At 39.8% G+C, this 14428-nt stretch overlaps 2 protein-coding genes across 3 annotated transcripts; one reads left to right on the top strand and one right to left on the bottom strand.

The window, feature by feature from the left end:
• Positions 1-924: 924 nt before the first annotated feature.
• On the bottom strand, positions 925-6655 carry LOC115678033 (putative recombination initiation defects 3). Its single transcript, XM_030601315.2, has 12 exons — positions 6572-6655; positions 5615-5768; positions 4513-4666; positions 4128-4262; positions 3745-3797; positions 3444-3638; positions 3167-3226; positions 3034-3083; positions 2202-2355; positions 1909-2002; positions 1509-1617; positions 925-1224 (listed from the first exon to the last, which is right to left on the bottom strand). Exons 1-11 carry the CDS (start codon positions 6634-6636, stop codon positions 1511-1513), a joined length of 1221 nt encoding a protein of 406 aa, XP_030457175.2. The 5' UTR covers positions 6637-6655; the 3' UTR covers positions 925-1224; positions 1509-1510.
• A 1344-nt stretch (positions 6656-7999) lies between these two features.
• Positions 8000-12767, top strand: LOC115678029 (U-box domain-containing protein 33-like). 2 transcript variants are annotated; one of them, XM_030601309.2, is made up of 8 exons: positions 8000-8369; positions 8859-8962; positions 9193-9314; positions 9684-9788; positions 10190-10412; positions 10683-11048; positions 11394-12074; positions 12196-12767. In XM_030601309.2, the coding sequence occupies exons 1-8, from the start codon at positions 8201-8203 to the stop codon at positions 12373-12375; spliced, it is 1950 nt and encodes a 649-aa protein (XP_030457169.1). In that variant the 5' UTR covers positions 8000-8200; the 3' UTR covers positions 12376-12767. The 2 variants fall into 2 exon arrangements, with proteins under 2 accessions (XP_030457169.1, XP_056174246.1); XM_056318271.1 differs by lacking the exons at positions 8000-8369; positions 9193-9314 and having other exon boundaries at positions 8547-8962.
• The last annotated feature ends 1661 nt before the right edge of the window (positions 12768-14428 follow it).

The following is a 14428-nucleotide window of genomic DNA, read 5'->3' as shown; positions in this document are numbered from 1 at the left end:
CACCAATGTGCTTGCATGAGATATGTTACTTGTCTCTCGTGACTATGTTTGCACTTGAAATGAGAATGGTGGTTGCGTAAATAGATGCATATCAGAAGACCGTTAGTAACCCGTGATTGGTACTTCACTGAGTCATGGAATTCCATGATGTCCTCGAAGCGAAGCCAATGACTAATGGATTGTACGAAAAATTGGGGATAAAGTATGGTATGTCGAGTGCCCCTTTGGACTATCGAAAAGGATGGGTCCATTCCCTCCCTACTTCCCTTTACACTACCAAGACATTATCTTCTTCGTTGATTAGATGGAAAAACAAGCTCTATTCCAATTATCTAACATTGATATTCCTAACATAAATTTGAAATGGAATCGTGTGATGTATGAAGACGTCAAGCGGGAAAAATACAAACTCATGGCCAAAAATAATTACGTGATTAATTATTCAGCAAATAATGCTGAATTAAAATCGCAAAAAAAGTGATTACTCAGTCGTTTAATAGAAATAAAACAGACACCCAAAACCTTTTAAAATGGATTCATGCAATATATGAAGAGGTTATTAGGGAAAAGTACAAAATAATGGAGAGAATGCTTACGTGATTTTGATTAATCATTCAACAAATTAGTTGGTCATCCAATAAAATAAACAGACATAAAATTAATTTAGAATGGATTTATGTAATATGTAAAGAGGTCAGTTGGGGAAAACTACAAAAATAATGGCAAAAGACAACTGTTTTAGAGGTTGGAGCGAAGGGGTTGGCCCAAAAGGGAGAAAATATCAAGCAGAGGGATCATGGATCTATTTTGGGCTAGGGCTAGACCTGGTGCTAGCGGCATGCGTCGTTCTAGAGATCCTATTCCACTATTGATTGGGAGGAATTCATCTCATAATTCAGTTGATCACTCCACTGCTTTGTTAACTTCAGCGAAAGTCTAATAGACAACTTCATTCTCCAGAATATCAATCATGAAATGCTACAGATATATCCAGTGAGTACATCTTACTAAGATGTAAACAGCTAGGTAAATGTCCGCGACATAGTTACACCAGATTTACGTGTACGATTAACGGTTACAGCAGTTTACGACGCTCGGTCAGGTAAGAAGATACCTTACCGTGGTTATTCAGCAGAACCGGATGTGCTTTTCCAGAGGCTTGTCTCCTCTCCGCCAGGAATTTGAGCCTTATTTCCAACACCAAGCTATGGAAGAAGCATTGGCCTATCCAGTAATTCCCCAGTGAGAATGGATTAGGCATTACAGACAAATACCACTTTGTCTACTGCAGTACCACTGGCCAATAAACAACAAACAAATCCTCGTATGTGCTTTGATAAGATACGATGATAGGGACATTACAAGATGTAATTGCCTCTGCCATAAATTCTAATTCTTCCCGACTTGAAGCAAAATGCTAGAGAGAATATTATTTGCAAACATCTACCAGTCTGCGGACAGGAAATACTAGATGTGCAACATCTCATAGAGAAAAAGGAGCTACAGACCTTCAATTAATGACTATAGTTTTGGAAGACCTCCACTTTCGTTTCCTCGCTTTCCTTAGAATACGTGCCGTCTCTACCTTGACTTCATCTGTAATGGAGCTTCCCCTATCTGCCCAAGGAATTTTGATGAGGGATAGTGCCTCCTTATAAACATCTATATAGCTGCACAAAACTGGAGATATCTTTAAAACTAATCCGTTTAGCATTTACTAGCTTTCATGAGTGGTGTATCAGGTTTGTGGAAAATAATAACATTCTACATGTCAATCTTGAGCGGAGCTAATGGGCTAAATCTTGCTCCTGAATGGCTTCGTAAATCTGGTGATACTTCCATTTATTTCCCAACTAGTAGCAGCTGACAGGTACTTATCATCCCATAAGGAAAATAAATTAGTTTTACCTGTCTCCCTGTCATCAAGTAAGCAAGAAAATCCACCATCAATCTCCTCATCCGACTCAATCGCAAGTCGACATTCTCTTTCATCCACCCTGACCTGCCAAGAGTGCCACGAGTAAGATGAAGTACTTGCCCTTCAACCAGGTGATAAGATCATATGCGCAACAAAATCACTGAGATGATTTCAAGCAACTCAGTAGAACTTGTACCGATCCTTCATTTGAGGAATTGACAAGCATGTCTTATTATCGATTGCCACACGGTGAGCAAAATGGAACTCGAAAAAGCAGAAATACCTTTCTGTTTGATAACACATCTTTTTGCTTGTGCTTCATAGTTGGCATATTAGAAGCAAAAGTTGATTTTTCCGACTTCACTGACGTCCACCCTCCTATTTCTGTCTTCGATACCAAATTGGTTTGCAAATGCGCTGCTGAATTTGCCGCTGAACTGAAACCAAAACTTTGATATTTCAAAATGCTTGGGGACACGGGACACAAGAAAATTGGGACAAGCAAAACATAAGTAGGCAAGCAAGCAGGAAGCACATTTACTAATCAAAACATGCATGCAATCCCAGATCAGACACAGACAGCAAGTGAAAGATCCATCCTAGGCCCAGCTAATTACAACTCATGTTGAGTTAGATTGTGTTCTTTTGATATGTGTGTTTCATAAAAAAAGACGCACACACACACACATAGACAATTAGAGTAATTTGACCAGCGAATAAATTCCATCCTACAAATTCCAATAATTATACGAACACCCATTTGAAAGGGTAATTAGATTCACCACATGCAATGCCTTGCTTTTACAAAAGATAATGTCAGTGCATCTCAGCTTTGACTGCAGAGAAAAATAAAACCTGCGTGTAGTTGTTAAAAGTGTCAGCATGCTGGCTACCCAAATAGGCTTTTAAAACTCAAGAGTGCATATTTTGATGCATAAGGTTTGTCAGTTATATCAATATCTCATGAAACTTTCACTTCTGATATTATAAGCAGCCAAAACGATGAATCCAGGCTTGACACCTCTGAGCTATAGACTACTTAACCTTGCTAACAGGGCTGTGATGATTTATTTGTCTTATTCAGAAAAGCAATCACCAAAGACAAGATCATATACCTTTGTAACTGTTGTGCTTTCCTTTGTGGGAGAGCACAAATGATGGTACCCTGCAAGCTTGCAAGCTCAATTGCTTTATTTCCCATAGAGCAATTGATAAGTCCATGTGATCTTTAATAGAGCATTAAACTACCTTTACTGGAAGAACAGCAGGTGCTGCTGATTTTTGGTCCCGCAGGATCTGTCGTGCTGCCTGGAATAAGTCAAGGCATGGAGGGAAATTTATCTCATAAAAGTACAAAAAGGATGGAAAAAAAACAATTCAAAGTAAATGATCAGTCTGGAACACAAGGGAATTTTCTTGGCTATGGGTACAGGCATACCCTGAGTACTATTTGCTTTCACCTTTAAGAAAGTTACCAGAAACTAAGGAAAACATGAAATAAGCTTTGAATTGTATAACCATATACCTGCATTTCTTTAGTGAAGGTATTTTGAAGCTGATCTTGTAGTTTCAGCATTAGTCCTTCTACCTTCTCTGGTAAAGCTGAAAGTGCTGAGAAGACTTCCTGCAATCTGTCCTCGTTTTTGTGCTTATTGAGTTGTTCAGATATTGATTTGAAACAACCATCCAGGCTAGCTTTGATATCTTCCTGTCCTTTGCTCTAATTCACCATGTCAAGAGAGTGATAAATGGTCATGCATGACAATCATGTGAGTGTGAATTCTTGAGCAGGACCACAAAAATAAAGATTAGATATGATGTGTTACCATCTGCTGCAATGAGTTATCCTGGTTCATCAACTTCTGCTGTATGCTTTCCACTGCATCAACAATCAGAAGAACACAGACGTTGACTAGTCAATTTGGAGCACTCTCTTAAAGACGTATCATACATAACATCATGAAAGATGACTGCTATCAATTCCACACAAAGTGAAAATGAATGTAACTCCAAATGGTATTTGTGACGAATTTGTCATAATTTAAGTAGTGAGGCTATTGACATTTTACTTCCATTAGTTCTTTGATTTTGAATTGGTGATGACCATATGTCCCAAGGTACTTGGTGGTTATAATATGAATTGCAATAACACTGTTAAAAAAATCTCATGTTGCATAATTATTTGGCATACATATGATAGAGAATTTACCTTCTAGGGATAATTCTCTTGTTCTTTTGTTTACTTGCATGACATCACTCTGGACAGAATCCACTACTATCCCATACCTGCTCAATGAAGCTTCCATCAATCCAATTCTGCGCTCAAGTTCTTCTGTTATCTGACCTGCAAAAGTAACAATAATGCTCCTTGAAGCTTTGTAAACTCATTATAGTGCAAATATGGATCAAATAGTCATAACTCTACCCTTAAGAAAGGTGAACAGATGAAATTCACGAAACCTCATCATATTTAACATCATAAACAAGGATTAGTGAAATAAATTAACACAAAATTCAGGAACTTCTGTGTCAAGGACCATTATGAAAAGCCTCTAGAAATTTTCATCTGGCCGTTGATATTTTCTGTAGCTTACTTCCACCATCTAATGAGGAACTGGCACTCCACTTCCGGATAAGTTTGGTGGAATTTCTTGAGATTGGCATTTGACTCTCTTCTCGCGTACGATTGACCCGAGCTAAGGAAGGTATGTTCTTTTTAGAGTTCTCTCGTTCTCCAGAACTATATCTCTGCAAGTAAATTGTGTGAAACTGATGTTAAAATCAATGTCTTAAAATGCTCATTATATAGAAGGATAAAATCACAATCACCTAAATGTTAAAGAAGAAAGATTGCATAGATATGAATTTATTCGCCATTATTTATCCAAACGTCAAATGAAAATATGATACTTGAACGGCATGATAAAATGTAACTAGAGTTTGCAGGATTCTGTTCTCGTCACTGCAAATAATTTCATCCATCGAGAAGCATGTTCCTATCTATAGAAAGAAAACTTGAGAATAAGTTTGAACCGAAAGAGTTATACATAGGAAATCGACGAAAAGAAAATTCAGAAGTGGCAAGCAATTGTCAATGATTATTGTACTCTCTATGGGTAGATACAATCATGGTGCAGCAAATTTATCCGAAGATAGATCAAAGTGTTGCACAAGTTTGACATAGATTTCATCTCAAAACTTGTCCAGAGCGACCACGGTCCATCTCAGCTGAACTTCTGACAAGTTTCGTTGTACTAATGACTAAAGAATCTCCCGAAACATCAAAGAACGAGAATAGCCAAGGTATCATGTTGGCATCTCATTAAGCAATTATACCATGTAAATGTCACAAACCAATTTCAGTCGAGATGCTTCAGATTTATGAGAAAAATGCCGGTTTTTTCTAGTCAAAGTACAACCCCATTTTAAAAAATCAATCAACTTGTTTCAACACGTGGGTGTATTTAATCTAAACACTCTATATAACACTTTCTCGTCTGACCAGATAATAGGTGAAATTTCTGACCTATGAGCCATATTTCTTCACTTGCACACCAGAGATGACATGTGGAATCCAATTCAAACCATCTAAACCTCATTTCCTAGTGAAAGCATTCTGTGTGAATATACAATCCTGAGTGATGACCGCAAATTTTTCTGTTCATATGTTAATAGTCAAAGTAAAAAAGGCTAGACCAGATCGTTCGTTAAAACTTCATCCAGAGAAGTCTGAGAGAACTGAGAAAATAGCCCATGCTGTGATGAAAGTCCCTGAGAAAATGATTGTTGCGACTGTTGCTGAGTTTGCAGATGCGATGCTTGTCCTCCAGCTTGTAGAGTTGTTGGTCTCCTGCACATCATCACCATACAGCATTTAGCTTTGATCTTCATTTTACGGCATATGTTAGCAGCTAAGCTCCACTTTCAAGAGAAGGCGAAACAATTTTGGTCTTCATTCCTTCTACAAGAAGAGCAGATGACTACACAGACACTAGCACGAAATGCTGTAACATGGAGGACAGGAAACTGCTGTAGGTAATAAAATGTACATTGCTCGTCACAAGGCATGAGATTTCTCTAGAACTGATAAATAAATGAGGACTCAGATACAGGCAGCCGAATTCCTATTTTCACATCATCTCAGAGGCACAATCTCTTCCAAGTCCACTTGAGAAAAAACGAAACCAAGCGTGAGAACCACCACGATGACGCTGCATCTAATCGCAGATTTCCCTAAAATTTCAAAAACCTCCTCGTCTCTGTCAATACTTCACGGAAAAGTCAAAATCGATCTTTAGATTCAATCCTCAATAGAACTAGCAACGCACAATTACATGCTCCGATTCAGCTGATGAGGTCATTCGTAATCTAATCGCAATCATTTCGCGCATTTTTCCGCCCAAAATCAGACGGTTCAGAAGCGGCAAAATTCCACGAAGCCGGAAGATTCACGCCGTCGTCCGCTCATCGCTCGCGAGAACTGAAGCAATCAAACCAGACCGGGAATGCTCATGGACTCGCACGAACGTAGAACAGCAGCTCCTGAAAGCTACGGAATCAAGGATTTCTCGAAACGAAGCGAGTGGACGATCGATCGCACGAAAGGAAGAGAGAGAGAGAGAGAGAGAGAGAGAGAGCGCGGGGGGGCCGAACCTGGCGTGAGGAGGGAGGACGGAGATGGAGCTGAGGTCGCAGGCGCGGTTGATCTTCATCTTCATCGCTCGATCCACTTCGTTCGATCGAACAGAGAACAAACTCGGAGACGGAAGCTGACGGATCACTGCATTGCAGAGCGAGAGAGAGAGAGAGTTGTGTGTTTTGTGGCCGTTGGCGGGATTTGGGAAGACTATTTATAGGGAGGGAAATGGAATTGCTTCGATCCGATTGGGCCGGTCCGGGTCGGGTCATGTGATGAGTCGGGCCCGGCCCCTCGGGTCGGGTGGGTGCATGGAAGAAGCGAGTTGGCTAAAAGTGAAATAAATATAAACTCTCGTTACACTCTTTCTATTGTATGGATGATTTGTTTTGTTTACATATTACTTCTAAAAAGAAAAACATCGTTTTCATCGATATTATACCGGCAAATGTGCACACGCGCCGCGGGTATGCAAAAGACTCGCATTTCGAAAACCAGATAAAACCACCTCATCGCTAAATATTTGGAACATTAAGCGATATTAACGAAAAATACGCAAGTTACAAGAGGAATTGTATAAAGATGTGGAAAGGTCCAAATACACAATTCACATGCACAGAAGGCATGCACATTTGCCGGTGTATTAACGTGAACGCAATGTAAAAATTATTCAAATGTTCTCGTTCAATGCCATTCCAACATCGTTATTTCCTAGAACCAAGCAGAAGAATCCCTATTCCATTTCATTTCCACACTCTGCCATATCAAACACGACATTACATCCAATGGTACGTCGGTAAAGGACTTTCAACGCGATGATTTTTCGAAAGGATGACTGCCGAAACGTGGTGATTGTATTTCTTGGAATATCTTGATTGTCAGAAAAAAAAAAAGAAAAAAAGACATACCGAAATTGAATTTAAGGAGCAAAAGTCACCGATCCTAATAAGATTTTTATTTATCAATAAGTAGAGATAATTCGGGAGTTTGAAATAATCCAAAGTGGCCTTCAATGGAAGATGTTTTGCTCAAAATAACAAAGATCTCTAACAGGGCTTCCACGTCCTGTCCATTTGTGTTATAATGACGGCGGGTTCATAAATGCGCTCCTTATTTTAAGTTACCCGCACGCTTTGTCCCCCAAGTCCTCTCATATTTTTTTCTTCCTCGGAAGGAGATGTTTTCGTGTTGCTTTACATCCTGAGATCTCGAGGTCCAGGCGAGACCCGAGATGCACTAGTGAATGTGGATCCCCCACGCATCTCGAGCCCGATGATGGCCTTTTCCCACTCCGTTTCCCCGAAAGCTATGGCTTTCATGGCAGCTTCTTTTGGGCCATTGACTCTACAAAGACTTTGGAAACAAAAAAGAGAAAACAAAAAGAAACAAACACCTTCCTTCGGAAGTTTCAATCAACTCAACTGTGCCGACACAGAGAGAGAGAGAGAGAGAGAGAGATGAAAGAGACAGCGACCCTTTTGACACCTTGGCTAGCTGGGCTTGCCATGGTTGCCCTCTTGAAGCTGATTGGACATTTCCCTCCAGTCCTTTATGAGCAAAGGAATCCGAAAACACTCACTCGGGTCATCACTGATCAGTGAAGTTGCTCTGTTTCTTCTTCCCCTGTTTCGAGTTGAACGGCGGCGATGATGGAGGACAGTGACGGGCCGGACACGGTGGTCAACAACAGAGTCTACGTCGCGGTGGGGAGGGACGTGCGGGAGAGCAAGTCGACCCTTTCGTGGGCATTGGAGAATTTCGGTGGCGACTTTCGCATCATTCACGTTCATCGACCTCACCGGCTGAATCCATCTAGTAAGTGATCGGGTTCAAAGGTGATGGCTTTGCCAAGTTAACCCATCTTATACGTTGTTCTTTTCAGTACCATTGATCGTCAGAACTGTGGAGTTGAACAGTGTCATGGCATGACTTTCCAATAGATTTTGACCCACAAAGTTTCTTTTGTTTTTCTGCTTTTCTTTTCAGTTTGCTGTGTATTGCAAGGAGACGCAGAACCATGTACTTGGAATGTTGTGAATTTTCATATGTTTCATTTCATGTCAGCTCACCACGAATCTTATATTTCCACTAATATTTGTTATGACTGCACGGTTGAATCTTGGTTAGTTTCCTACTTAGTATTATTGTCTGAAGGATGATGCATCTGCGAAATTGTTGGGGAGATAAGTTTTCTCTGTCTCCTGAGACTCTAGAAATATAATATTTGATTGCAAGCGAATTGCTAGTATTCCTTTCAAGTTCTAGTTAATAGTTTCCATTATGTGGTCGAACTCCGCTCCGCAGCACGCCCCTCTTATGGTAGTGGATCCAGGAATCCTCAAGAACTTGCAAGGCAAGAGATGGACAGCATTCTGGATGAGTACATTCACGTGTGTAACCAAGCAGAGGTTAGTACCTTCCTTCTATAGTACACATTCGTTGCTTCTAAAAATTACTACTGATTGCACAAAGCTCTCTATTCTTTGTAAATAATTTGACCTACATGGCCGGTGAATCTCTCATGTCACGGTTATTTGTTTTTACCTGAAGCAAAATCGCTAGAAGACTAAAACTACTGCAGCCAAATAAAAAGTTTCAGAATGTATTTATGTGGGCAAACTACTCTTTCTTTCTTCAGGTTCGTGCTGAGAAAAGATTCATTGAGATGCTAGATATAGGAAGAGGGATTGTGGAACTCATCGAGCAGCATGCCATCACGAAGCTTGTCATGGGAGCAGCTGCAGACAGACGCCATTTTGAGTACGATCAATCATGATTCATGATTGAATCTTATTTAATTTACAGTACTTGGGCAGTAAAAGCTAATCTGATATTTATAGTACAAGCTAATCTGATTTCTACCCCATCCTGGTCCTAGATTAAGGGCCCACCAGTACTTGGGCTTTGCTTAATGAGCTAGCATAGTTACGTATCTGAGTGAGCTACTAGGATTATCTCAACAGACAAAATCTAGAATCCTTTATGTAATGAAGTGGCCAATTGTAATGATCACAGTTAGGTTAAGCTGTTTGCTTGGTATTGTATGGGTACGTGTTTAAAAATCTGCTTCCTTTTTCTTGTTCATTTCTATTCTCAAAATTGCTTGATCATCTGCCTTTCATGTTGCAGGGGGATGACACAACTCACATCCAAGAAAGCGAAATTTGTAAACCAGCATGCACATCCATCTTGTTCCATTTGGTTTGTCTGCAATGGGCACCTAATCTACTCAAGGTACGCATGGTCATTTTATTGAGGTGTAATCATGGCAAGCATGGAGATGATAAATCTCAAGGAACAAAGTTTCAATGATTTCAAATGATTTTAGAAGTTTATATGTATTGATTATCAAAGACTTCGGGTGTTCATTGTTAAATAAAAGGCAAATCCAAACGCTGAAAACTAAAAAGGTATAAGAACAAGAAAGTTACTCCAAAGAGACCGTAAGTTTCCAAGGTCCCCATCTCCATCTGCTGATAGAAGCCATGCACATTCATTTCTCGAGGCTTTGGTTGAGGCTCTTCATGTACAGGAGTATATTGGAGACTGCTGCTTAAGCTTTTTCTAAAACTCATCTCAAGCTTTACTTGAACACAACCTTATCTCAGTTGATGTGACCTACCAAATCTTTACAGCGAAGGTGATTTAGACACTTTCCATATGGACATCACACCATCAGTATTACAAGGTAGTTCTGTTGATGAATCTGGACTACAAAATGTAAGGAGTCCTTTTGGTTCAGTTCATTCAAGCTCCAACTCTAGTGAAGTCGAAGACGATCTAGCCTCGGTCCGGTATGAAAGGGGTGAGAGGAGTAATTGTATTTCTGAATCAAATTCCATGCGTGCATATGGAATGGTGAGAACCCTCCTTTCTTTTTAGACTGTATCCATTCATAATTTCAAGTTCCGGTGTATATACTGTCGCTGGTGTTCAGATAAATTACTAGGAAAGCTGAGAAAACTGCAAATGGGGCTACCCATAAAGTAAAGTCCTTGTTATGAGGCCCTATTTGGTTCAGTACTAAATTTATTGTTTTCATGTAGCATGAACTGTTTTGATAAAATTATTCCTAGAGAATTTTCAAACATTATTATGCAATCTGCTGATATCTTTGCCTATCTGCAGCTTAAAGCACTTGAAGATATATACAATGGGCAGCTAAGAGTGAGGAAAGATCTTGAGGAATCGCTAGCAATAGAAAAAGAAGCATTCAAAGAGCTGAAGAATCAATACGAGGAACTGGAGATGCTGTACGATGATGCTCTGAAAGCTAACTCTGAACTCTTGGCTAACCAAACAAGCGAACCCTCCAGTGCACATGGACAGAACTTCATTTCTGAGTTTTCTTGGTACGAATTAGAGGAAGCTACCCACAGTTTTGATCCATCGTTAAAGATCGAGGTAGGGGAGTATGGGAGAACTTATAAAGGTTTGCTTCATCACATGCAAGTGGCCATAAAGATCCCGCACCGCTGCAATTACCGGAAGGAGGTAAGGTGGTTGTGTATTGTTATAATTTCCTGGAAGGCACACAAAACAATTTAAATAATAGATTATTAGGGGAATGGCATTATGAAGTTGTCTATGGAACCAGGAAAAGGTCATGTGGCTGCAAAAACTTACGAAGCACACTGGTGGCTTTAATTTGCTCAGAGAGTGATGATGTAGTTTAAATTTGAAAACTTACTGGAGATCTGTTTATTGTTTTATTTAGGGACAATGCTGAAAAATGAATGATGAAGATACGATTTCTTTCTTTGGTAATCTAGTAATCTTTGTCTTGTTTGCCGGGGTCGTGTGGGGGTCTCTCTCCCATACTTGTCGGTTCTGTTTCAGGTTCAACTTGCGACGAAGTCGAGGCATCCTAATTTGGTAACCCTCATTGGAGTCTCCCCGGTTGCTTCGGCTCTCATTTATGAGTACCTCCCGAATGGCAGCCTTGAAGACCAACTCAGTGCCAGGGACACCAGCAACCATCTGTCTTGGCAAACTCGAATACGTATTTGTGCAGATATATGTGCCGCGCTTATGTTTCTTCATTCTTACCACGGTATAGTACATGGCGATCTGAAACCGGGTAATATTCTTCTTGACTCCAACTTCGCGGCCAAAATAACCAACTTTGGATTGCATTCTGCCCCGTCTCATTCCCCCACGGCAGGAGAATTGTCTTTTGCCTCTGATGTTTATTCATTTGGTAATGTGTTACTGCGGTTACTCACTGGAAGATCGGCCCTGGATCTAGATGAAGTGATGCAAAACGAGTTAGATGCAGGGAATCTAGGTGCCTTGTTGGATCCCACAGCAGGGCACTGGTCATTGGAGCAAGCCACGGAGCTGGCTCACCTGGCATTAAGCTGCTGTAACATTGATAGTGATAATCGACCGGATCTTGGGACTCAGGTGTGGCCGGTACTTGAACGGATGCGAACCCGTTGTGAAGCCTCTTCATACAGTCGGTCCGGTCCAGAAGAGCCCAGCCAGCCTCCACATCACTTCATCTGTCCAATCTCCTGCGTGAGTCAGGCTTAGCATATCATCTCAGCATATGTTAATTCACTGCTTAAACCGGGTATCCATATATTGGCCTGAATACGTTGATCATGGATTAATGTACTTCATTTGACCGCGCGTGTAGGAAATCATGCAAGATCCTCATGTGGCGGCGGACGGTTTCACTTACGAAGCATCGGAAATAAGGCGCTGGCTTAGCAGCCGCAATGCTTCGCCCATGACGAATCGTCCGCTTTCGACCCTCGATCTTTTCCCGAACCAGACTCTCCGTTCAATGATTCAAGAGTGGCTGCAAAACCATTGAACTGTTGAAAAACTTTGTTGAAAACTGCATGGAATCTATTTCAACTGCAGCTCTAGATCCTGTAAATAGATGATATTGTGGAAACATTACTTCTCACCAAGATGCTTCGCAAGAAAACAAGGACACCGGAGAGGTGAGATGGATGGCTAAGTGAATTGGAAGTCCGGTTCCTCGATCCGAAAAGTTAGATCCCTTCTGAGATCGGCGTGCCTTGGGCGTCTGTGTTTCGCTCATCTTTCGCCCTTAGTTGGTATTTCCTTGGATAAGCTCTCGTTACCCTCTTCCGTTGCTTAGGCGACCTGTATAATATTGCTTGTAAAATATAGCTCGTAAAAAATAACATCGTTTTCATTTGGAATAAGAGCACGAGTAGTCCCCGACCTTTAGACTAATGTGTGATGTCGTGTTAGGACTTTTAATTTGTACAATTTTATTCCTGAATTTTAGCTCGATGTGCAATGTCATCCTTGAAACTTTTAATTTATTCAATTTGTCCCCTGAAATATTGGTAAATATTCAAATTAGTCTCTTAAACTATGTGAAAATGATGCAAATGGAAGGACCGCATTTACCTTAGTTCAACAACCGTATTAAATAAGTTAAAAGTTCAAGGATAATATTGTATAGATTTCAAACCAGTACATCTTTGATAAATTTATCCCATACTAATTTTTTGACTACCAAAAATTTCAAATTAGGACATATGTGGAATTTTTTTTCTCCGTTAATTTCTGTTAAATTGGATTAATACCATAAAAAATCATAAACCGGTACACCTATGACAAATAAAAGATAAAACATAAAATTAGTACATCTGTCAACTGCCGCGTGTCATTTAACAAAACAATTTGATAGTAAAATTTAACGGAAACAAACTGGGGGTAAATTTGTCACAGGTGTATCAGTTTGAGATTTTTCGTGGTCAAAAAATTAATTTTGGACAAATTTATCACAGGTGTTACTAGTTTGGGGTATAAAAATTATTCATTTCCATAATTGAACGATCCAGATATATCATATAATAAGGTGATTTTGTTAAAAATTTCGAATGTCAATTTCTTGCATACACGCAACTGCGTGTTCTCATTTACTAGTATTTTGTAATTTAAAGCTTGTGAAAAAAACTATACATAATTATTAACTTGCACATTTTTTTCCTGGATTGATATTTGTACAATAAATAACCGAGGACATTTGGGAAGAACAAATTAGATTGAGATCTCTTCAAGAGTGGGATGTCGGCTTTTCTTTATTGAATATTACAGATATAATAGAGATGATATTAGTATTCCGAATTAAAATTCGATTGGATTTGCAAAAATAAATTCCATCCTCTTAGAGCCTGTTAATTTAGACTTTATTTTTCGCATTCCAATTTTAGAATACTATCCGAACTTTAAAAACGTATGGACTCGTATATGTGAATTTATGTGGGAAAAATTTTGTACACCGTAAAAGTTTTGAGTACTGTCAATGTGTGCCCGCCACAATGTTTAGAACAAGAGAAAATAAAACAAAAAGCAAAGTAATCTTGAGGACTTCCTTTCGTAAAAGTAGATATGCTGTCTCGCATCCATAGTTGACGGATCCAAAATTTGCATTTTCTAGTGGAATTTCATTACTTTGGCAATAGCACTAGGCGCAAGAACAAGTTCACATCGTGTGCGCCTGAAAAAAAGAGAGAAAGTGAAAAGACAAAGGAGAAGTGGGGGAAGGTCGAAAAGGGAGCTTTCGTTGCTACGAGGACTCTCACGGCATGTTCCTATTTTGCAGGGAATGCTCTACGGATGCGTTCCTTATTTTAATGTGTCGGTGCTAGCACGCCTCGCATCTCCAATTCTCTCTGTATTTTTGTTTTTCCCAGAGAGAGGAAATACCTTTTGGAAGTTTTACATCCCGATGATTTCGAAGTTGGATGAGAACCGAGACGAGACCTTTAGGGATGTGCTCAAATCTAGAAGTTCATATCATGCGCGAGAAAATAAGAGAAAGTGAAAAGAGAAAGGAAAAGGGGTGGGAGGTCGAAAAGACCCACTCGCATATAAAATAGAAT

Source organism: Syzygium oleosum, unplaced genomic scaffold (genome assembly GCF_021117445.2).
Source record: "Syzygium oleosum isolate NSW1041296 unplaced genomic scaffold, Sole_v2.1 Sole_v2.15, whole genome shotgun sequence".
Lineage (NCBI taxonomy): Eukaryota > Viridiplantae > Streptophyta > Magnoliopsida > Myrtales > Myrtaceae > Syzygium > Syzygium oleosum.
Note: the sequence above shows the minus strand (reverse complement) of the source record. Positions and strands in the feature narration are given on the sequence as shown.

Bases quoted from the DNA above. Each gene is read 5' to 3' on its own strand.
- LOC115678033 (XM_030601315.2), bottom strand. From the start codon at position 6,636: ATGAAGATGAAGATCAACCGCGCCTGCGACCTCAGCTCCATCTCCGTC. The intron at 4,667-5,614 runs GTCTAGCCTTTT...ATTTACTTGCAG, and splicing joins AAGTTTTAACGAACGATCTG to AGATATAGTTCTGGAGAACG. The intron at 2,356-3,033 runs GTATATGATCTT...TTTTGGTTTCAG, and splicing joins AAAGCACAACAGTTACAAAG to TTCAGCGGCAAATTCAGCAG.
- LOC115678029 (XM_030601309.2), top strand. From the start codon at position 8,201: ATGATGGAGGACAGTGACGGGCCGGACACGGTGGTCAACAACAGAGTC. The intron at 9,315-9,683 runs GTACGATCAATC...TTCATGTTGCAG, and splicing joins GCAGACAGACGCCATTTTGA to GGGGATGACACAACTCACAT. The intron at 9,789-10,189 runs GTACGCATGGTC...AAATCTTTACAG, and splicing joins GGGCACCTAATCTACTCAAG to CGAAGGTGATTTAGACACTT.